Consider the following 24,905-nt stretch of genomic DNA (forward strand, 5'->3'; position numbering starts at 1 on the left):
TTACCTTACACTGATCTGGGCCTTGGTATAATTGGAACAACCACCACAAAACATTTTCACGTGAGGATGCTGTTTTCATACCTCACCACCATTGGTGTGAACGTTCTGTTTGTGCAGAAGTCCAATGTAATTCCAGCAGGACACAGCATTTCTCCATGTATTAAGCAATTTTTATGCAATTTTTGTGAGACCACACGTTCACAATTTAATCCCATAACTTTCTTACAGGATCACAGACGTCTGTGACAAAAGACTAAACTCACCATGAACTAATAGAAGAAAATGACTCTCTGGGAATGTGACAAGAGTGCAACCAAGTTTTTCCATCAGTGATTGAATACTGTAGAGTTTACTTTTCCCCAGAGTTCAATGAGAAGATAGAAGGAGCCTTTGATTATACTGATAATTTCACAGAGCAGTGCTAAGGGACAAGGCTCTCATTTTACCCACCTGGTTTTGGACATACACAATGCTCTCCTTTTCCTACAGTTATTATAAAGGCAGAAAAGATGTGCTTGGAGAATACAGCATAAGTTACAAGAGAAACAGGATATGAGCAATTGAGATATAAATCTTGGAAGAAAATAAGCAGTACATTGGACTGACTGAAAAGCTTTTTCACTCCCAAACTTATCTGTGCAAGTAAAAGGTATATTGATGAATGTGGGAATGAACAGAAAGGTCTGAATATAGACTGTTAAATCAATACAGGTGCATGCAAATAAATCACAAACCCAAAAAAACCTGATCAATTTTCAGACTAGCTGGGGCCTGATCTGCTTCTCAGGACACAAAATGTAAATCTGGCATAAATATAACTTCTGTGTTTTCCAAGAGTGCTCACGAGCCATGGGCTTTTAAGCAACAGGTAGAAATCACTATGGCACGTTCTCTGTGCTGTGATACACAGGAGATGAGGCAACACATTGTAATGGTCTCTTTAAAATCTGTGAATCAACAAGAACGGGTGCAAGGGGGAATCAAGATCCTGCCATCTCCCATTAGAGAGCTGGTGAGACCATGGCGCATTTTAGTTGCTATAATTGTGTAAATTAAGTGCTGTTAAAATGTATGTAGTAATTAAAATGACACCTGATTAGTTCAAGAAAACACAGACTATGTTGGGAATGCTACTTGCAGTGCATTTGTGGAGGAACAAGTAAGAAGGGTGCACTCAGCCATTGGGCAGAATGGGCTTGGTGGGACATCCCTGAGTCCATGCATTCTGTGGAAGGCACTTTGTGTGAGGAACGCTCTGCTGCTCAGAGGCACACGTGTGAAAGTGGAGATACACTTACAAAGTAGCCTGTTCCCAAGCTGGAAGGAGCTGAGCTCTGCAATAAAACACAAAGACAAAGTGGAAAGTCAGTGATGGTTTTTAACACGTTCCAATCCACACAGCTCATTACCAGCCCTTTCCAAGCTTTTCATCACCACATCACAGCACCAGCGTCCTGCCCCTTGTCATCTGCTACTGAAACAAACACGCTGTTGCTTAATTTTTCCCTTTACATCTCTCAACGACTCGGAGATGGTAACGTGCTATTTACTGAATTCCAAGCTTCTGCGGTGGACGTAATTGCCAATTTATTTGACAGGCAGCTGGGTAATGAATTAATGATGGCATTTCGCCCTGCACTGAGACTAAACAGACACTCATCAACCAGCCTCCCTGACATGCTGACATTCAATGCCCTGGACTCCAGCTCCTCAGCTTCATGGCCACAAAGGGGCAGGCGGGAGGGGGAGAAAGGGAAAAAAAGTAGACTGACTTCAAAACAAAAAGCCCGGTGGGTTTGGATGACTTTTTCAGTGTATGACCTGTTTGCCAATTTATTCCCGAAAGGCCCTGGTTAGTACACACATAGTGCTTTTCTAAAATGAGACATTTTGTAAACATAATTAGTAGTCTGAAATGTAAAGAATGCGTGGGCACAGAGAAGCTGCTTTAGTCAATGTACCATTTTCTGGAGAATGCAGTCACTACAATTTCCCATTTGGATGTCCACATTGTTTGACAAACCAAGGGTTCAGAAACAACAACAACAACAACAACAAAAAAGCAAACAGCAAATATCTACAGTGTGAAATAGATTTCAAAACTCAAACCTATAAAAATAATTAAAACAAATATTACTACCATGGAAAAGAGTAAATTTGTTTAAATGCCATAAAAAAATAGCATCATGAAATTCAGTTTAAGTGGGACATGATCACAACCTCTATAGTCACAGGAATTAAGGAGATAAAGGGTTTTGTTTCATTAGTTTTTCATCTAAGCAATGGGGATTACACAGCAGGCTCTCTCAGAGACATGGGGGATCCTGATGCTAATCCAGGTCAGGCTGCTCCATTAGAGGGGAGCTGTGCCCAGCTCCAGCCTCCAGAGCCCATGGGCACAGCAGCAAAAAGCAGAGAGGCATTCTCTAGTGAGGCTGTCCAGAGAACCAGTGTGGAACTCCTGTAGCTCCATTCCCACTCGTGTAGCTCTATTCCACTCCTGTAGCTCAATTCCCACTCCTGTAGCTCTATTCCACTCCTGTAGCTCTATTCCCACTCCTGTAGCTCCATTCCCACTCCTGTAGCTCTATTCCACTCCTGTAGCTCAATTCCCGCTCCTGTAGCTCCACTCCCACTCCTGTAGCTCTATTCCCACTCCTGTAGCTCCATTCCCACTCCTGTAGCTCTATTCCCACTCCTGTAGCTCCACTCCCACTCCTGTAGCTCTATCCCCGCTCCTGTAGCTCTATTCCCACTCCTGTAGCTCTATTCCCACTCCTGTAGCTCTATTCCCACTCCTGTAGCTCTATTCCACTCCTGTAGCTCTATTCCCACTCCTGTAGCTCAATTCCCGCTCCTGTAGCTCTATTCCCACTCCTGTAGCTCCACTCCCACTCCTGTAGCTCCATTCCCACTCCTGTAGCTCCACTCCCACTCCTGTAGCTCTATTCCCACTCCTGTAGCTCTATTCCCACTCCTGTAGCTCCATTCCCACTCCTGTAGCTCTATTCCCACTCCTGTAGCTCCATTCCCACTCCTGTAGCTCTATTCCCACTCCTGTAGCTCCACTCCCACTCCTGTAGCTCCACTCCCACTCCTGTAGCTCCACTCCCACTCCTGTAGCTCCACTCCCACTCCTGTAGCTCAGCACAGCCTCCCTTTCCTGGTGACACAGCTCAGGGACAGGAGAGGGGCCCCAGCAGCCTGAGCAGAGCACGGGGAAGACACAGCATTTCTGTCACTTCACCCCTGTTCTGAGACAGGGACCCAAAGTGCAGATCTGCAGTGCACAGCTCTGGCTATCAGCAGGCAAAGGAACTCCACACAAACAAAGACACTCCAAAGCCCTCCTGTCCCCACTCTTGCTGCTGCCCTGTGCCACCATCACCCACAGGAGAGCCCCTGGTGCCAGGGATGATGTCCCTGCCAGCTCTGCTTCCCTGCTGTCCCTGGAATGACCATCCTGCTGGACTGAGCTGGGCACTGGCACAGCCCTGCCCACTGCCCAGCCCAGCTGCTGCTCCCAGCTGGGCACAGCCCTCTGGCACAGCCACTCCGTGGGCACAGGTCCTGCTTTGGAGGTGCCAAAAAGATTTTTGCTTTTTATACATTTTTCATATATTCATAACTCTGTAGACTACTATTATACAGTTACATAGCTCCTTAACTAACTCTAGTTCTTTGCCTACCCTTTCTCTAAGATTTTAGAACAGTAAGCTCACCTTCCTGGACCCTTATTTAATCTTTTTTGCCTCTATAGTGAACCAAGGATGTTTTCTTTTTTCCATATATTGTAGACATAAAAAATGTGGGCCTAGAAGCTGGGGGGGCAATGGGGGCTTCAGTGGAGGGCAGAACCAAAAGGGGGGATTACTTAATTAACTGTTCTTCTAATTGGATACTTTCTCTAAAGTATGCTAATTTGTTAAAATTACAAAATTGTCAAAATCCTCTATCACGTGCATTTTGCCATACTTGCACCTGGAGGACCTTCATTAAAGGTAACAGATTTTTATCATCTTAATGTTGTTTGGCTTGTGACTTTTGGCATCACTGGGAGCCCCTGTGGCCCTGCAGCCCTGGCACAGAGCACCCCCTGCTCAGTACCCAACAGGACACACACTGCCTTCCTCTTCACTCACCCTGCTCTCTGCTTCATGCCACTGAGATTCCTTTCATTTAAGCTGCAGATCTACCCACAAATGCAACACGTGCAATCGTTATAACCACTTTTGTTTCAGCTATGTGCAGATGCCAAGCGAGTCCCACTCTTTCACTCACAGTTTTTTTAAACTTACTTTACTGGCTGAAAGCTCCAAAGTTTGCATTCTGCATCTGTGTGTAATTTTTGTCTGCTTTTTATTCCAAGTTTTGGAAGGATAGAATATCAAAACAAAACAATAAAGAGGAAGAAAAAAGAATAAGCAAACAAAATATTTCCCACTGAATATTTTCATTCCTTCAAAAGCAATGCTGCAATGGCCATGGGAGGACAGTCGAAACATAGCAGTCAAATGACTTTCACTGAACAACTGCGCATTTTCAGGGAACTTGACTTTGCTGGATGGAAATATAGCCCTTCACACATTGCATGCTGCATATGGAGAGTACAGTTTGCAAACTCTATTTAATTGAAGTATGAAAGACTGTGCTGCACATGCATGAATGACTGTCAGCTGTGTTGTGAACCGTGTGTTGACAGAGCACAGAGGCTGAAGCGAGGGCTATGCAAGGAGACAACTTCTCACCTTTTGGGTAACTCCCAATAGCGAAAGGATCCCACTACCCAGTGCCCAGCCTTGGCACCAACTGTAAAAGCATCTTTACAAGCCCGTGCTGAGTCGTGATCCCGCACTGGCTGGTTCTATAGCTCTTATATAAAGTGTGCCTATAATAGAGGTAATGGTTTCACTTTCCGAAACCCTTTGCAAAATAGGACATTAGAAATACTGTTTGATATTCACACAACCACCAGCAGAAGCCTGCATCAGGTGCCCATCAGCAAAATACACTTGCTTAAAATTGACAGAGTTCAGGGCTTTTTCCCCCCGCCTTTTTTTTTTTTTTTTTTTTTTTTTTTTTTTTTTTTTTTTTTTTTTTTTGTTTCCATCCTTTCTTAAAGAAAAGAACTTTGGCCCAGAAGCAAAAATGTAGTAACCCTCGTGTAAGCATTAGTTTATTGTGTACCAAAGAAAATTACATCCTTGAGGTCTTGGAAGGCACAGTTATACCCATTTTGCATATATATTGTGCATTACTTGGGGAGCTGGGTGGGGAGAAAGACTGTGTTGTACATATTTGTTCTGGCTATTGTTTATGCAGGTCTGACTGAATGAAGGAACAGTGGGTATCATTTCAATTTCTGATGTCAACATCAAATTACTTATTTAATTTCATGCCTGGCGAAGCATTGTATAGCTACACGCAGAATCATTTCACTTCATTTGTTATGCTGTGTTTTCTTGGCGATTGGCTTGCCTTCCAACTGACAGCTTTAATTACGACATGAATTTGATTGCACTGCCGAGGAATTAACATAATGCAACAAAGCATTTAAGCACCCAACCTTAGACACACAAACACACACATCCCCACCCTCGCAGGCACACGCACACAAAGCACAGCCACTGCTGCTGAGCAGCTCCTGGCACAGCACACAGACACAGAGCTCTGCTCGTGTGGCTCCACTCCACACACTGCCAGCATCACTGGTGATATTCTGGAGAGGGAGCAGCACTGAGGGTTTCACAGCACATAACCAAAAGGCCGTCCCTCAATTTGTCTTTGGCTCTGTGCAGGTGAGAGGGATGGGAGACAAAAGAATTGAAAATATCCTGTATTTGGGGCTGAAACCATGAGCTGCCCACAGGTTTACACTGCTGGAGGGGTGTAGACACATCTTTTCCTGAAGCAAACAGCAACAGACCTGGTGGGCAGGGCACCTCAGGATTTCAGGACTTGGTCCTCATTGTCACCTCCTGGCTGTGGCTTCTCTCAAGCACGAAGTACCCAGCACAGGAGGAGCACGCAGCTACAGAGCACTGGGAGCAGGGGAGCACTCATGAAGAGTGCAGCAGCTTTGATGAGCTTTTTTGAGAGCCCAAGAGAAGACCTTTAATGTAGGGACAGATGGGAAGATTCCTGTCTCATTCCCTGTTCAGGAAATGGAAAAACAATCCAGACAGAAAGGTGCCAACTGCAGCAAGAGGTGATGAGGTGCTGAATCCCATCCAATGACCATGTGGGAGAGGCTTTTGCTGTTCACCCCTTCACTGAAAGCCTGCAACCAACACCAGAGGCAGCAGGCAGGGCAGAGATCAGGTAGATCAGGAATTTAGGAATGTGATCCAAAGAAATCAGGGGGGTTGATTTTTGATTAGCAAAGAGGTGGCTGAACTCCTGAATACTTGGTGCATTTACCATCCAGGTTAGCTGTAACTCTCATGTTTTCCTCAGGTAACTCTCCTGGCTGTTTTGTAAAACATGACAAAAATGTATTCCAAAGAGGGAGGTCTCAATTAAAAATAAATACATACGGGAAGATAAGGAAAAGAAGTTGACTGAGCTCCAAGCTGAGCAAAAGAGAAAGCACTGCCATCTTGTCTCCAAGGAAGATCTCAACAAAATGAATTCTACTACTGGCAAGATTTTGATGAGATTAAACTGACTACAGCACCCTATATATGAAGGAGGAGCAGCTCTCCAATTTCTCTTTTAGGCCCCTGGAGCTACCTCTGCCCATAAAGGAAAAAGCAAGTTGTCATTCCTAAAAAAAACCTATACAGGGGAGAAAGGCAGAGAGCCATGGGTTTATGAAATTCAGAGGGGGAGCTGGATCAGGACACTGCTTGCACTGGAGCATTTGAGCAATCTTTATCTCTAATCTAGCAGAGGTCAAATTCTCTGCTAATTATGCTCCCTCACAGAGGGGTGGGTGTGTGCACACGTGTGCCAGGTGAGGACAAAGAGAGGAGTTGACAGAAATCAGTCTCACTGCATTGCATCTGACAAGAACACAGGATATTCCCTTTCCTACTGTCTGATGCTATTTCAAGCCTCATTATGAGAAAAATCTCCTGTTTAACATGGTCTTTTCATTGAATTATCTTCTTTTCATTTTTGCCCACCTCTCACAAATGCTGCAAATTACCTGCTTGGATCCCATTGGCCTGGAAAGGAGTCACTCCTTGTAAACACACTTTGCATCACTCTGCATTATCCAAGGTCTGCAGGTACATTTACAATAGGCAAAGTTGAAAGTTCCCTGACAGGAGAGTGAAGCCACTGACATGTCACTTTGCAGCTGGATGTTCATTATCCCCTCTCCCTCATTCTGCATCTGTCACTAAGCTCTCACTCAGGCCCTGCTCTAGGGCCTGTGAAGCTCTAACATTCCTGTTTCACCAGCCTGCTCAAACTGGGGATGGGAAAATGGATCACCCACCTGGAGAACATGCACTTCAGTCATCAGCCACATTTCCATACAGGAGCCATGCTTAGTCTTACAGTGCTGCCAGGTGACAATAGTGGAGATTTATATATTTCATGGCCAAAATTTGCTTTCTAACCTCAGGGTTAATCTGCCTGCAATGCTTTATATTTTTGGTTCTATCTTTGGTTGTGTACACTTTTTTGTATATTTTTTTCTGAGAAAATAGTTGTAAAAAGAGAAGCAGAGCTTCAGAGAAAACTTGCTCTGTTGTCTGTAATTATTTTTGGACAGTAAACAGTGGATATCATTAGACATCTGACTTCTTCAAAAAGTATTATATGAAATAACCGTTTGGAAGGTCCTGTCAGTTCAGCACACAGGGTGTCTGACTTTGGGAGAGGGGAATGGGATGGACAGCTCTGAACTGGCTTTGGGAGAGGGGAATGGGATGGACAGCTCTGAACTGGCTTTGGGAGAGGGGAATGGGATGGACAGTTCTGAACTGGCTTTGGGAGAGGGGAATGGGATGGACAGCTCTGAACTGGCTTTGGGACGGGGGAACAATGGGATGGACAGCTCTGAACTGACTTTGGGACAGGGGGAACAATGGGATGGACAGCTCTGAACTGACTTTGGGACAGGGGGAACAATGGGATGGACAGCTCTGAACTGACTTTGGGACAGGGGGAACAATGGGATGGACAGCTCTGAACTGACTTTGGGACAGGGGGAACAATGGGATGGACAGCTCTGAACTGACTTTGGGACAGGGGGAACAATGGGATGGACAGCTCTGAACTGGCTTTGGGACAGGGGGAACAATGGGATGGACAGCTCTGAACTGACTTTGGGACAGGGGGAACAATGGGATGGACAGCTCTGAACTGACTTTGGGACAGGGGGAACAATGGGATGGACAGCTCTGAACTGACTTTGGGACAGGGGGAACAATGGGATGGACAGCTCTGAACTGACTTTGGGACAGGGGGAACAATGGGATGGACAGCTCTGAACTGGCTTTGGGACAGGGGGAACAATGGGATGGACAGCTCTGAACTGACTTTGGGACAGAAGGAACAATGGGATGGACAGCTCTGAACTGACTTTGGGAGAGGGCAGTGGGATGGACAGCTCTGAACAGAAGGAGCCTGGGAAGGGCCACCACAGACCCAGGCATAGTGAAAGCTGTCTCATGTGTGTTTTTCAAATGTCAGCTGAACTGGTAATGCCAGACCAGAGAGACATGCTTGTATTGCAATGAATTATCAAAGCAAAGGAACTTTCCTTATTAAGCAAAACATAAATTATGTATAACACTTTAAAATATACATCTCCACATATATTTACATAACGTTTCTTTTGAGCAACCTGTGAATCCCTCTGTCCTCTCTCAGGTGCACTAGGGAAGTTGTATTTGCTCTCTACTTCCTTTTACTTTGCCACAGCACCGAGACAAAGGAAAAGTATTGTACAAACATCAGAGAAAAACTGGATTTGATGGGTGGAAGGGGACCCAGGAATCTGTTCTCACTGCCAGGTCTGGCAGCGCTATGCTGTGAGCTGCTGAGAAGCCCAATAAACCTCAGAGCTCTCCACTCAGTGCATTGCAAGGGAATGACAAAGCTAAATTAAAATCAAGTTTGTAAGGAGCTGTGAAATTTTTGCTGAAGGTGCTGTGTAATTGTGAAGTTGGTTGCAGTGGCTTCCCAGTTTCCACAGGGCTCAGACAAGCCAGGATGATGATGGTGACAGGCTGACATCCAGCTGCCATCCACTGCTACCTGTACAGAGCATTTCCTTACTACCTTCTCTGGTTTCACTCTCCTCTTGCAGAGAGATCTCACAGCCCTGAGACTGACCTCAGCTGACAGCTATGAAGGGCAAGCTCTGAAGTGTTTAGCTGAATGTAACCCATAAAGGCTGCCTCTGGGGAAGAAATGGACCTCTAAAATAACGTGACAAAGGGATGTGGAGAGAGAGTGCTACAGATTTCACACTTTCACAGAAAAAAAAAAAATCAGGCATCTGTTGCAGTGATATGCACAATTCAGCAAAAATTGCTAGCTGTGTGCCTTCAGGCTTAAATTTGCACAACGAAATGTATCCTTTACAAAGGTATTTCTTTTAATGCCTGCTCAGTTCAGTTTTATTGGATTGGCCTATAGAGGACACCATCTGGTATCTGTCATGCAAATCTACACAGACATGCTATCGATAAAATCCCCATTTCCAAAATGTGGGTTAGTTAAAAGTAGGGCCAGATTGCTGGCTGGTACAAATTGGGTTGACTGATGTAGCTATCCATGCTTTTACCAGCAAAGGATCTGACCTACAAAATCCCCAATTTAGACACTCTATTGGGACAGGGCTTTCTTTATATTCTGTGCTGTAAAGCATGTGGCACAGAGGACACAGAGCCATGAATAAAACACTCAAGGATTGTGATGGTACACATAATAAATAGTAATCTAATTGCAGCAACAGAAAGATTTCTGTAGTCATTGCTCTGTCAGAACAACTCATGCGTGTCACTGGGTGAATGACCAGCATTCTCCCATGGAGAAAAACACTCTCCACAGGGCTGCCATCTCAGGCCCTTCCACAGCACTTTAGGTAGAGCAACAAAGGCAGAGCTTATGCTATTGTTGGCCATGTTATATCAATTCATTATATATAACTGAGTCTCTCTAGACACTCAAATACTTCTCATAAAGACAGTATGTAGCCCAAAGAAATACATTCTTTTCCTCCATCACTTGGGGTAAAAATGTTACTCACTTCTCAGCTATGCAGAACATCTTAACTTTATTAAATGGCCTTCAACTGTTTCCAAAGAGCTGAGAGTTTGCACACAGAAAGACATTGTATCAGTCTGTAAGAAGTTTACTGAACCAGGGCAGGAGACCTAAGTTACCTCTTCCCCTCCTGTGATTTGTGGAAAAACCCCACAACTGGTACAAGTTGTAAAGTAGGCATGCATCTTTATTCAGCGCCAGACACATGCGGGATCTCTTTCTACTCTAAGTTAATTCTCTGACCTCCCCCCCTCCATATCTCACCTGAACCCCCAAAGGGAAGGAGATTTTAGCAACAAACCATCCCAGAAAGCAAATCCCCCCGAGCTGCTGAGCAGCACTTACGTCGCTGAGCCTCTCGCGGGAGCTGCTCCGGTGGAGGCCCTTGGACTCCCCGCTGGCGCTCTCGCTGTCGCTGTCTCGGCAGCTGTTCTGGCCTGGCTTGAGCTGCAGCAGAGACGAAACACAAAGAGAGCAAGAGTTGAGCCTGGTTCGGGCGAGTGTCCTTGTCCCGCTCTCCTTTATCCACGCCCAAGCCCCAGCAGCTGCGTGGCCGTGGCTCCGTGGCAGTGCCAGTGGCACCGTGTCCCTGTGCCAGGGCACAGCCCCGGGGACACCACGGACAGTCCTGGGCACCACAGCCCCCGTGGGAGCTGCAGGTGCTGCAGGCAGGAGGAGGCAACCCTCGTGTCCCAAGGAAATCACAGTTTGAGACCTTCATCTGGGAAACTTTCAGACTTCTCAAGGTATTTCTGCCATGGATGAAGCTTTTGGTTTCCATCACAATGCAGCACTCACAGCATCAGTTCCTCCCTCATTACAGTGTAAGAGCATTGAGGACCTGAGATCAGTGGGAGTCTCCCCAGGGGAAGAGGAGGTCACCACCCCAGAGCAGCCTTTCTTTTGCTGGAGAGAAACCACACTGCCTGGCACTCTAAACAATTTTTGACTAACAAACCTCAATGTTCATAAAACAACAGGAGCTACTTAATAAGTATCAAACTGCTTTTGTTTTTCAAACCAGCTCTAATGAACTTTACTGGCATTGTAATTAAGAAAAAACTACAAAAAAACCCTAAACTACATTTTCATTACAATTGAGAATACATCTGCTTTCTCTTATACTTTGGCCTGTTCAAGTCACCACATTAAACAGCAGTGTACTGAGAGGAACACTCACCACAGACACCCATTACACATGTCCACAAGCACATGTCCACCCATTACACATGTCCACAAGCCTAGAGAGCAAGAGGAAGATACCATCCACATCTACTGCAATGCTGAAAATGCACATCTTTGATTTAAAATATCCTTCTTTACATTTTGCTTGGATGTATAATTTTTTTTCATTTAGCCTTTCTGATGCTTTGTCTGAACTAACTCTGGTGGTTAACACTGGCAAGAAGTCTCTTTCAGAAATTTAGACTTAAGATCACACACATAAATACTGGAAGCAGAGGTAAATGCAGAGAAAATACTTGGTGAGGTACCTAATGAAATATTTTACACTTATCAATATCCATATAACAAACACCAAACAACTCCTGATAACTTGCTCTAATTCTTCATAGGATGATGGTAAGTTCCATTCACACCCTACTGGAGCAGGTATTCATTCATCTCCATGCCATGACTGGAGACCAAAGGTTCCTCCTCCATCACTCTCCATCACCTTTTCTTCCCCCTTTTTTTCTCTCTCTCAATTATTTCCAGTTCTCCCAGAAACAAACATACACAAAAATTCACACCAATGCATTTTTACAGATGCACACAAGTAAAACCTACACTTCTGCTGATGTTTTCCCACCTGTACACTCTGTTCACCCACAGCCACAGCTGCTCCCTCCCAGGGTCACTGAAGGAGCACAAAAAGCATCCTCACCCTCAGGTTATCACATTCTCCCTATCACAGCCAGAGCAAACTGCATCTGCAAGTTTGGTATTTGTGTGCCACTTCTTAATCCCTTACTCCCCTCACCAGTAGAGGGGAGCTTTGGGTGCTCTCTATCAGTGAAATCAAAGTAAGGACACAAACTACAAGTTCCAACACACAACTGAGTTGCAATGCATGAGCACAACTACAAAAAATGGCACAGGCTACTCTCAGCCCAAAGAAAACGTAGCAGAAGGACCAGAGCTATTTGTCAGACACTTAAAATTCAATAAATAGACTAAATATTCCACAGCTCAGCCAGAACATTTCCAGTAAAATGATTTTTATTTCCAATTGAATGGTTTATCAGTCAGATCCAAGAGATCTTGGGAGCAGTTCTTGGAGGCAGAGGGGAGGATAACGAATTCAAGAAGTCTTACACTTCATATATAACTCACTGATCTTATCTAGGACCTCTGTGTCCTGTAATTTTATGGTCCCAAGTTTAAAATTTACCCGCCCAAAGGAAAATGGATCAAGTTTCCCTGACTTGGTCTTTTGTCAACATCTGCCCAATGATGGAAAAACTCTCATTGCAAGTGGGGTGTTAAGCGTTTATTTTTCCAGTCTCAGATTTTATTTCTAGAACCTAAATTTAGTTTGTACACAATCTTCACACATTAGATATTTGCTAATCATAACAGCCCAGTTTTATAATTCTTCTACATCACGAATTCCAGCTATTTACAGAGAAGAGAAGAAAAACCCAGCAGGTGTCATTTTTCTAGACACAATTTACAAGGAGTAAGAGAACATGATGAAGACATCTGAGCCTGAAACTCTGTAGAAAAAAAAGTGAACTGCAGGGACTAGACAGCAAACTCAGAAATAAGTCCAAGTTAAGATTTATAAGCTTTCCATATTTTCCTTTCTTTTTTTCCAAGTTGAGTTTCTCCATGTGCCAAACTGTTGAGGGTTTACATTTTATTCCAGAACCCATCAATCTGTGTTAAATTAAAAAAGTAAAGCATGGAAACGGGCCCGTTGTCTTCTCTTAAGAACCAAAAGTTACACTCAAATGCACATGAGAACATTTAATGTGGACAGGCCATGGGTCATTTAATTTCAATCTATTTGCACAAATTCAACTGCTTAAAACAATGCTGGAACAACACAGTGCTGCTCAGAAGGCCCACAGGTAACAGGCAGGATCTTTAGTTACACTGTGTGCATCTGGGTCATCACCTGGGGCACACAGCAACCCTAAAATCAGCTTCCCCACGGAAATGCAACTTTTCTTGGAAAATGCAACTTTCCCTGGAAAATGCAACTTTCCTTGGAAAAAAATTGAAATGCAATGTTGACAACTCTTGTTCCTCTATTGTTTCTAGCAGGGTACCCCACCCAAACAGCAACACCAGCATGACAATCCCATTATGCCTGTCTGTGCAGGGCTGGGAGCTGGACTGCATGATCTGTGGGGGTCCCTTCCCACTCAGGTTATTCTGTGATTCTACAAAGGTCTCACTGAGGACCTTCCCACATTAACACAGCATTAATCTCCTAATTTGCACCAGGCAAGGAGTGAAAAAGGGTTTACAAAACATGTGTTTGACTCTGTGCTTTCACTGCACGGTGGGAATGAATTTGTCCATGACGGGATCCATCTAAAGGGTCTCACAAAGAGGAAATACAGACATTTTCTAGCCCAAAACCCTAAAAATTCAGAGTGTCTCTGACTGCACAAGAAGTATGTGCAGTCTCAGGGACTCCCCTAGAGAGAGATGAGGTATGTGCAAAAAAAGCACCTCAAGACCACTTGCCCAGGCTGAATAACACAGGACTCAATCCTGGGGCACACCCACAGCTCCAAAACTTTTCTAGTTTTTGGTCATTTTTTGAAATCTTTCATTGTACTACAGAACCTGTTAGTTTGTAATGCATTTGAATTTGTTGGAGGACACCAGAAGTCAAGCAGAACTGCATACAGTCATAACTACATTTCTATTAAATGAAAAGGCCAAAAAGCAGATTTGGAAGGGTGGTTGCTGGCTGAGGGCTGGGCTGGGGCTCAGCTTTTATTTCTGATTCTTCACCTTCCACAAAGGTTTTATTTCTGATTCTCCACCTTCCCACACCTTCCCCAGACAGTGAGAGGAATAGGTGTTCCCTGCTCTCCAGAACTGGACTGTTTGGAGGATTTTTCCATCAGTGGGTGATGGGGGATTCCACAGCACCACAGCCAGGGACACAGGGATGAAGGAAGGAAGCTGAGTTGTGGGGGCAGAGGGTGGCATTGCAATTTTTGTTGTTTGAGTACTCAAATCTATTCTTATGGACCATAAATTGAATTTTTTTCCCCCAAGTGAAGACTGTTTTGCCCATGACAATAATGGGTGACTTCCTTGCCTTTACCTCACAAACTTCTTCCCTCCTCTGCCCTGCTGAGGAGGGGGTGTGAGAGGGGCTGGGGGAGTTTGGCCTCAGCCACGATGTGGTTTGGAGAACTTGCTGCTCATGGACTGAGTCACAAAACTTCAGTCACAACTCTGCTGCTCTGCAGAGTGATGAGGAATGGAGGCAAAGCTGGAGACTGGCATGAGGGACCAGGGCAGGGAGAGGGACACTGAGAGAACAGAGGCACAAAGCATGGAACACCAAGAGGGACCATTTAATGAAGAAAGAGAGACTTGCTCAGGTCTGAAGGTCACAGAGAAACCATCCAGAAATTATGAATAAACCAAAATAGATGCAGAAACATCAACATGAAACTGCTGTCATAGCAAGTGCTAACAGGAACTCTTCTGTCAGCCCACGGAGAGATTTTCAGGTGACTTGGAATCTAACAGAACTATTTTTGCAGCAGGGAAACACTCAGCCCTACTTTGTGACAGTGAAAGTGCAAACTGAATATTCATCTGTGTCCAGGGAAAGCAGCTCTCTGCTGTGCTCCTTCTACCATTCAGTTTTATAGGGTAAAGTAGAGCTAAACTCTCAGGTTTAGGAGTAGGACAGGCCTAGAGCAACAGTGCCAGAGCTACTGTGCCAGCCAGACATTTCTGTGACATGAGAGGAGGGACAAAGCCATAAAACACTCCTAAGGGTAATCCCTGACAGCAGGGCTCTCTGTGGCCTTTCCTCACAGCCAGGAAAAGAAGGAAGGGCAGAGCTGATCATGTTAAGAGGTGTCAGGGAGGATGGCAGGGCAGCTGAGCCCCAGACTCCAGGGAGCATCGTCCTCTTGGGACCACAGTTGGCTGTGCTGGATCCCAAAGCCACTTTAGATAATTCCATTGTAGCACATAACAAGAAGCAAAATAAATAAACATGCTGAGAATTTGGCAAAAGCCTTTTTCACAGAGCTTATATATCATGTCAAAAACACCCTAGTGTGGCTCTCCTGAGCTTTTTTATTTTCAGATATATTTTAGTTTAAAAACCCCACGCCATTTGGCAGCAGTAAATCTATAGTATCATTTTGAGGTGCCTGAGCCTCTATGCCATATGGAATTAAAGGATTATTTCACTACATTATACTTTAAAGTTAAGAATACTAACACCTCTCCCTGTTAGAGCACAGCCAGCAAGCTGAGCCTTTACCAGAGTCCTAAAGGAAGGGGACACCTGCTCCCTGAGAGATGGCAGAACCCTGCTGTGGGGAGGAGAACTCCACTTTCACTTCTGCTGTCATCCTTTATTTCTACAGCTTTTGCAAGGGTGAGGCAGTCCCTGCTCCCACCTGGGTGAGTGAATTCCCTAGCTCAGCTCAGCTGACTCCTACATGTGCCATTAGGAATGCTTCCCAAGCCCAAAATCCTGGACAGGCACAGCCCACCCCACTCCTGACAGGAGTTTGTCCTGAGCAGGGCACAGCACACACACATTTCCACTGCTCCTTAGGGCCTGCCTCCATTTGCTCTCTGGCCTTTTCCCAGCATGGAACAGGACTCAAGAATGGGAATTTTTGTCACTTCTGGCGGGCACAGCCTTTTCCTCAGCAGGGCACACACGGATCCAGGCAGAAGCACAGATAGAGCAGGGACTGCTGGTGAGTGCAAGCTGCTCCAAAGGCCAGGGAGCAACAGCCTGGAGATGGAAGCCCGTGTGAACCCAGTGAGATCCCAGTTATCCCAGCACAGCCCAGGCCTGCTGGGCCATCCCCAGGCCCCAGGCAGGGCTCTGACATCCAGAGCAGCCAGGCTGCACAGACAGCCCCAGGCCAGCCCTGCCCTGCCCAGCAAACACAGCCCTGACCTGTCTTCAACCAGGCAGAAAAGAGCAGCAGCACATCTCAGGCAGAACTCAGTATCAGATTGCAAAGAAAACATATTTTATCAACTATCAAGAACAAACCTGGCTGTATGAAAACAAATAAAAGAAGTGCATGGCAAGAAAGAACCAAAAAAACAACAGGGTAGATCAAGGGCTGTTACTTCTGATTTCAATCATGATTAACAGCTGTCATTTCAAAACTTCTATTTATAGCTCTCCTGCTACTGACAGAAGTCAGACAAATACTCCTTATACAGCACTCCCATGTCACCCACAGCATTAAAGGTGGCTTGGGTCTGGAGCAAGACCTCTTCACTGCATTTCTAACAAAGCCATGGTGTGCCTAAACAGGGGAGCAGCACAAGGAAAGCAAATCAGAGGTGAGATATTGAGGAGGAAGAATATTTACAGCACATGAGTTTAGGCAGTAAATGTGAAAAAAGAATTCACACCGTGTGTGGACTCTGAACATTATTAATACAAAGAAATTTTTCACCTCAGGGGAGAAAAATCTTGTTACCTGAGAGATACAATAAAACATTAGGAGAGGCCCTCTGTTTACCTCTTGATATACAATTTTATGACGACCAATGCAGATGCTCCAAGAAATTGCCACCTTCTGAGGATCCAGGCCTCCATGTCATCATCCTAGGATCTGATATCCCAACCAGAAATGAAGTTTGGTTTTTTTTTTTTTGCTTACTTTTATAGTAAATGTGAGGCAAACCAACAAAGACAACATCTTATCTTTTGTTTCCTTCCTACCTTTAATTAGAAGAAAAATTCAGTCATTTTTCTGTTCCAAAACTCTTTTCATGAAAAAATAAGAATAAACATATGTACATTCTTTCAATTTTCTGTTGACAAAAAAAAAATCGAAATTGAACAAATAACTACAAACAATTTTCTAATGAGCTCGATGATACATAACAAGGGTATCTTTAACTCACTTATTCTACAGAACTGCTGGTCATTTCCTGCTGCCTCTGAGCTGATCCAGAGTCTGCTGCTGCACTTGCTCAATAAATTGGAGTAGAGGAACTCATCCCCTACAACCTTAAGTGGGGGAGGTCCAGCAAAGGAGCAGAGCTCTCCCCCTGTGCTCCTGGGGAGAATTTGGCTATTTAGCATTGTTATTGCAGACACACCAAGTGATGGGGCTCTGCTGGCAGGAGCAGGAGCTGAAGCAACACAGGCTAAGAATAAACAGCATCCTCGCCAGGCGGGGGTGGGGGAGAAAGAAACAGGCATTTATTTCCAGATCCTCTTCTCCTTCATTATATGCTTGGGCAACCTTAGATCCACAGCACACAGAAGGTACTCTGAAGGAGGTCTGTAGCTCTGTTTTATCTAAGTTTTACAGAGAATGCAGCCCATCATTTTTTCTGTGCTGTTTATACAGAAATCAAAGATAAATTTGGCATAAACTCATCACACCCCAGAATCATACATACATTATACACCACAGAAAGTGTAACAGACTTGCTCTGTTCCCCAGCTCCTGTTAAGAGTGGTATGAAACAGCAAGCTGTTGGCAATTGCAGCAAATGAAGCGTATTTCAGCACACTTCAAAAGCTGAATTGCAAAAAAATATAGGCTTCTCCTGACCCTTTGCATTTTGATGGTTGCACAGTGAGAAACACGGCCTTTAAAATTACACCTTGCAAAGCTCTCCATTGTACCAATCAATCTGTGCAAGCAGCCTGCACAGCCCAGGCTGGGAGCAGAGTGGGATGAGGAGCCAGGCTCTGGCTGCTTGGGGACAGCCAGAGGGGCTGCAGGCAGGGCGGGACACATCTGCCCTCCCAGGCTTTACCCAGCCACGCTGCTGAGCTTCTTTGTGTCCCAGCCTGGATTTCCAGGGCCCTCCCTAGGCCCTGTGTAAGGGAAACTAGTCTTTGTATGGTTAAAAAACACTCTGAGAAACACAGATGTGCAGTGCCACAGGAGTGCCATCCTTGCCTGCATGGATATACAACCACACACATTCCCATCCATCCATCCATCCATCCATCCATCCATCCATCATCCATCATCCATCCATCCATCCATCATCCATCCATCATCCATCATCCATCCATCCATCCATCCATCCATCATCCATCCATCCATCATCCATCCATCCATCCATCCATCCATCCATCATCCATCCATCCATCATCCATCCATCCATCATCCATCCATCCATCCATCCTCCATCATCCATCCATCCATCCATCCATCATCCATCCATCCATCCATCCATCATCCATCATCCATCATCCATCCATCCATCATCCATCCATCCATCCATCATCCATCCATCCATCCATCCATCATCCATCCATCCATCCATCCATCATCCATCATCCATCCATCCATCCATCCATCCATCCATCCATCCATCCATCATCCATCCATCCATCCATCCATCCATCCATCCATCCATCATCCATCCATCCATCATCCATCCATCCATCATCCATCCATCATCCATCCATCCATCATCCATCCATCCATCCATCATCCATCCATCCATCATCCATCATCCATCATCCATCCATCCATCATCCATCCATCCATCCATCCATCCATCCATCCATCCATCATCCATCCATCCATCCATCCATCCATCCATCCATCCATCATCATCCATCCATCATCCATCCATCCATCCATCCATCATCCATCCATCATCCATCCATCCATCCATCATCCATCCATCCATCCATCCATCATCCATCCATCCATCCATCCATCCATCCATCCATGGATCCATCCATGGATCCATCCATCCATCCATCATCCATCCATCATCCATCCATCATCCATCATCCATCCATCCATCCATCATCCATCCATCCATCCATCCATCCATCCATCCATCCATCATCCATCATCCATCCATCCATCATCCATCCATCCATCCATCCATCCATCCATCCATCCATCCATCCATCCATCATCCATCATCCATCCATCCATCATCCATCCATCCATCCATCCATCCATCCATCCATCCATCCATCATCCATCATCCATCCATCCATCCATCATCCATCCATCCATCCATCCATCCACCATCCATCCATCCATCATCCATCATCCATCCATCATCCATCCATCCATCCATCCATCCATCCCTCATCCATCCATCATCCATCCATCCTTTCATCATCAATCCATCCATCCATCCATCCGTCCATCCATCCGTCCATCATCCATCCATCCATCCATCCATCATCCATCCATCCATCCATCCATCCATCATCCATCCATCCATCCATCCATCATCCATCCATCCATCCATCCATCCATCATCCATCCATCATCCATCCATCCATCCATCCATCCATCCATCCATCCATCATCCATCCATCCATCCATCCATTCCTCATCCATCCATCATCCATCCATCCATCCATCCATCCATCCATCCATCCATCCATCCATCCATCCATCCATCCATATTCTCATCCTTACACGTACAATTTCTGGCTGTTACTCAGCCATTTACACCACTTACACTTCTTGCTTCTGCTCTGCACGTCCCCACACCAGATTTTAAGTGTAATGGGGAGACTCATGAACTCTTGCTGCAGTGCCTGTCCCCCCTTTTCACCAGAAGTACCCACAAGGAGCAGTGCACATGCATTGGCTGCAACACTTCCCACCAGGGACTGCTTTTCGTGGTCCCATTTAGGCTTGCTCACTTAGAGAACGGAGAACCAAGCTGGCAGTTTTAGCCCAACATCAGCTCTGGTTGTGGTGGTAACAGGCACAGGGGCCTCAGGGATTCTGTCCCAGCCTCAGCCCAGGACCTGTGAGGAGTTCCTGTTTCTGTCACACAGGAAAGGCCAGGTGAGGTAGGAAAGTGAAGGCAAATACCACTTTTAATCTGAATCTTCAGAAAGGGGAGAGAACAGAAATATTACCCCACTGAGCCCAGTGTCTGACATACAACTTTCTAAGGAAGGCCTCTGGTTGCCTTTGAAATGTGTAACTTAGTAAAAGAACACTTAAGTAAGAAAATCAGATCAATCACATGATGGAACAAATAGAAAATGGGCCAGGATGAAAAGCTCTAACAGCACTGCAGCTCTAGAACTGTCCACAGATCCAGCTAAGAGCCTCCATCTGCTTTAATGAGGGGAAACACAACCTCAGGGTAGCTCCTGTAGAGTTCCACTTGTTTCAAGCCCACAGGATAGGTGTTCCTCAGGTGCAAAGGAGATACAAGAAGGGATGAGACCTTTTGGAATATCTAAAGAGGTGAAGCAGCCTGAGAAAGAGCAGAGTGACTGTACTCACTGGCTTGAATTAAGTCACAGTGACCACCATCCTTTCCTTCCTCAATGCAGACCACTAATGTGACACCCAGCTAACATTACAGAAGTAAATAAATGTTTTGAAGGAGGAAGTATCAGTATTCATGGATGGACCTCGAGATGCTTACCACTGCTAACATAAAGGAGTCCTGTTATTTCATTGTTCAATATAAGCTCAGAATAAATATTTAATAATTTGGTTGCATAAATAATGATTTGAAGGTTGAGCTATTGGCTTAAAACTATAATACTATTTTAAGCCGTTTAACTGCCCAGCTAGATAAATTATTCAAGAGTTAAAAGTCATCCTGTGGTCTCTGTACAAGGAGAAAACTAGGAAGTTGTAACAATAATGACAAAAGCAGGGCAAGATCAATCAAACCACATGATCGCTAACACAAACAAGCAGCAATTAAGCAGCAATCAAGACCAATCTGACTGGGGTTGATGTCCTTTTATGCCAATACTCTCAGCCCAAAGAGCAAAACTTAATAATGTTTTGCAATTTATCAAGGGAGCCATAACTCTGCTCTCAGTGACTTGGCCAAGAGGCTATTATGATAGCATTTCTCTATAATTTAATAATGTGAAGGAAGGCGGGGGGAGAGGGAGTAAAAGCATTTTGACATATAACTCACATCTATACATATTGTATTTTCCTCCTGCTTGAATGAGAGAAGCAGAAGTCACAACAATATACCTCAGTACCAATTTGTTAGCAGGAAAGGGAAGCTGAAGTATCTGGCAAAGAAAATCTATTTGAAGCAGCACAGAAGGGAAGGGAATGAAGCATCTGAATTCATTAGCAGCTGTCATTGATGTGGAGATGAGTTTAGTCATCACAAATAATTCAGGAGAAAAGCAAAGGGAGGAACTATTGTTGAAGTTGTTTGAAACTGGATTAGTTCTGATAGATGGCAAGGTGCCACTGGGGAACACTGGTGGTGCACCTCCCTCTGTCAGAGGGAAGCTCTGAGCAGAGTCAGCATCCCAACATTTTGAGGGGAGCTCTGAACACACTCAGCTATCCCAGCATTTTGGATTTTCATTTTTCTTTTTGCATACCTCTCTCCCTCCCTCATCTAAGCAATAATGTGAAATACATTGCAGCAGCATGCTTTCACCCTGGACTACTTTTGTCAGTTGAAATAATGAGTCCTGCTGTTTGCAAATGTCAAAAAAAAAAAAAAAATTAAAAATCTCCTGATCAATCTTGTAGTTTGTCCCCTGTTACAAGAGTGACCAAAGGTGATTTAATGCTCGATAGATCTGATGAGCTGGTTGCCTCAGTCCAAGTCCAAAATCATCTTCATTTCCAGAAAATCATTCTGCCAGCCAGTGTTACTCGTCCCTGTGCTGGCAGCCTCAGCAGAGAGGTGGCATCAGGGCCACCAATGGCCACCAGAATCCCAGGGCACAACTGCAGGATTGCCACCGACTTCAAGGGATGCAGAAGCCATTTAGGGAACACAAATACTTGATGGACTGTTTCTGTACCTTATACTGTTAAAACTCCTCCATTTAACTTCTCTTTCCTATGTTTTGAAATTGTACTAAACTTAGCCATCTTGAAAATATAGTCATATATTAGATAAGTGGAGCTTTATTATTGTTTCAAGATAAGTGCAAAAAAATCTATAATAGAGGACTACTATCAAATTACAGTTACTTGAATTAATCCTCATCCTGGCATTTAATAATTTGTAAAGTGCTTATTCAGAAAAAGGTCAAAAATCACTTGGAAAGATATGTTAATGGCTCTCTAAGTAATGTTTAGACTTGCTGAATAAATTTTCACACTTAAGTCACGTATAACAAGCATTACAAAATGTATTATAAATGGTGCTCTTCACACTGGAGAGCTGTGTGTACATACATGTTACAGCCTCCCCAGCAGACAGCACTTCAGCACTTAAATTCACCTCAGGTGAGGAAAAAGTAAGCTTCTCTTTGCTGTTATGCCAGAAATAATTCAATGTATGCTCTCATAAAGAGGAATATTCACCTGAGTCAGGGCCTGCAGGAGCCCATTATTGTTCATTTAGATGATTAAAAAACCCATCAGAAATGATAACCCAAATACCTGTCAACCCCCAACTTCCCCAAAACCCGGTCTTCAAAAATTTAAAAAAAAAAAAAATTAAAAAAGCTGTAAATAATTGGCAATGGAGGAAGACAAAGCCCTGTGATGATGGATCAACATGGAAGCCCTTCCATGCTTTGAAATATTTGGGCTTTAAAATGACCCACAAGACTTAAAAACTAAGTATCAGCATGTGAGAAAGTACCATATTACAGTTTAAATCAACCATTATACAGGCTCAGCAAGCATCAGCACGCTCCTTCCATGCACTAAAAAACGTCAACTTCTCCTTGGTGTATAATAATTTGTGAAATAAAGCAGGCATGCAAAATATGGGTGGCAGGCAGCAAATGCTGAGATTTGGGGCACCAAGGTGTTTTAAAACTGTTTTTCAGTTTTGCATCCAGCATCCATTGAAATCTCAACAGATCAAAGTTTTGCAGACAAGGAAAAAAAAGCCTACAAAATTAATAACTATTTAAGTATTCTGTTTCATCATGATAACAAACAGATGGTTTTAATATTCTAGAGGCTAATTTCTGAACAATTAAAAACACAGCAAGACATTAACATCTAATGAAACATTTTAACTACCAGTATATGCATCTGCCATTAATTTCCACACAGTAAGGTCTTGGTTCTCTTCAATCTGTTCTTTATTAAGGAAAGTTTTTCCACTCTGAATTTAGTGAAGTAGAGAATTAACAACTGTTTTCAATCAGCAATCAGCATGATATTTCGCCAGTGTGCATTGAAACCGTCCACACTATCAGACATAAATTTACTCCTATGATGGCTTTGATCTGCACACTGAGTGGAGATGTTAGAGAGGAATTCATTTTCTAATTCCATTTTCATTTAGAACATAGGAATTCACCCCTCACAGATCTCATGTCCCTTTTTAGCTACGTTAGATAAAGGACACCTACTTAAAATGTTGTGCCTTACGCGTTAATTACAACCCAGCCAAAAACAAATTCATTTTTTTAAAAATCAATGGAAGCATTCTCATGCAAACTGTATGGAATAAAGTTCTTCAAAGGACAGTGGAGTTCTATATTTATGAGCCTCTAATTTATATTTCCTTTTTTCATCTATGATAAGAACATGGGCTAGTATTCATCAAAGCTCTACCCTTGCAAACACTAGTTGATATAAAAAAATCTCTATGCCCCACACAAGCTAATTCCTGTGTTCCCTCCTCAGATATGCACCTTAGAACTAGAACTGCTGATGAATTTTTCTGCAGGTTTCCCCCAATTTAGCAGGTTATGATTTAAATTCAGCCCAGGCAAGTCCTTCTTTTGGCTCCCAGGGTGCAGCAAAAAGGCTGATGTTATTCAATATTTGTTGTCATCGCCTGGCTACTGTATGGATGAAGCCAATAAATAAATATCTTGGGGAATAACTCCAAACAGGGGCAGGAACACAGGCTCCCTGTGCATTAAACATGTAGGCACCTCCCTAAATGTCTCTGGTTTTCAAAAGGGTTAAATTAGCAAGGAACTGGGAATGATTTTAACAGAAACCACATTCTGTGCAGGTTCCTGTTTTGCTTTTAATCATGTAATTTATGTAAACATGGAATTGCAAGGCTAAACTAATAAACATTGAAAAAAGCCTTGAGAAAACATAGATTTAGGGAAGGAGCCAGCTGCAGGACTCTGCCTCCTGGATTCACTTTGTGTGTTCAGCAGGGATTTCATGGTGCACCGAGAAATGTTTGTACTGCAGTTAAGTAGAACAAGAGACATTCTGGTTACTGCTTCAAGTCAGGAGAAACAGGGCCACGAACCTGGGCCTTCTACCTGCAGACTGGTGCCCTACCAAGGGGTATTACCTGTTCTATCTCCCTCCCTCTAATCTACACCAGAAATAACATTCTGGGCTCAAAGTACTTCCAACAATAATTACATATTTCCATAGAAATTTCTATAACAGACCACCTACAGCAGAATCACATCCCACCCCTGTCACATCCCACCCTGTGTGCCTGTACCCTTCTCAGAGGCTCAGCCTGAACAAAGCTGGCTCTGCCTCAGTATTTGCTTTTTTTCCCTATTTTTAAATAGGCTATTACAGGTTTAAGGCCCGATCCAGAGAGGCTGAGAACAGCCACAAACCTATTTGGAATATGGG

The 24,905-nt window shown here is 44.1% G+C and overlaps 1 protein-coding gene across 1 annotated transcript in view; it reads right to left on the reverse strand.

Annotated features, from left to right (window-relative positions):
- Positions 1-1,262: 1,262 nt before the first annotated feature.
- Positions 1,263-24,905, reverse strand: part of LOC128798294 (autism susceptibility gene 2 protein-like) — a 358,592-nt gene continuing 334,949 nt past the window's right edge. The window contains exons 3-4 of the mRNA XM_053961637.1: positions 10,573-10,674; positions 1,263-1,334 (exon numbers count right to left, since the gene is read on the reverse strand). Coding sequence (XP_053817612.1) covers positions 1,263-1,334; positions 10,573-10,674 — 174 coding nt within the window. The remainder of the gene's footprint in view (positions 1,335-10,572; positions 10,675-24,905) is intronic.

Source organism: Vidua chalybeata, chromosome 20, assembly GCF_026979565.1.
Source record: "Vidua chalybeata isolate OUT-0048 chromosome 20, bVidCha1 merged haplotype, whole genome shotgun sequence".
In the NCBI taxonomy this organism is placed as follows: domain Eukaryota; kingdom Metazoa; phylum Chordata; class Aves; order Passeriformes; family Viduidae; genus Vidua; species Vidua chalybeata.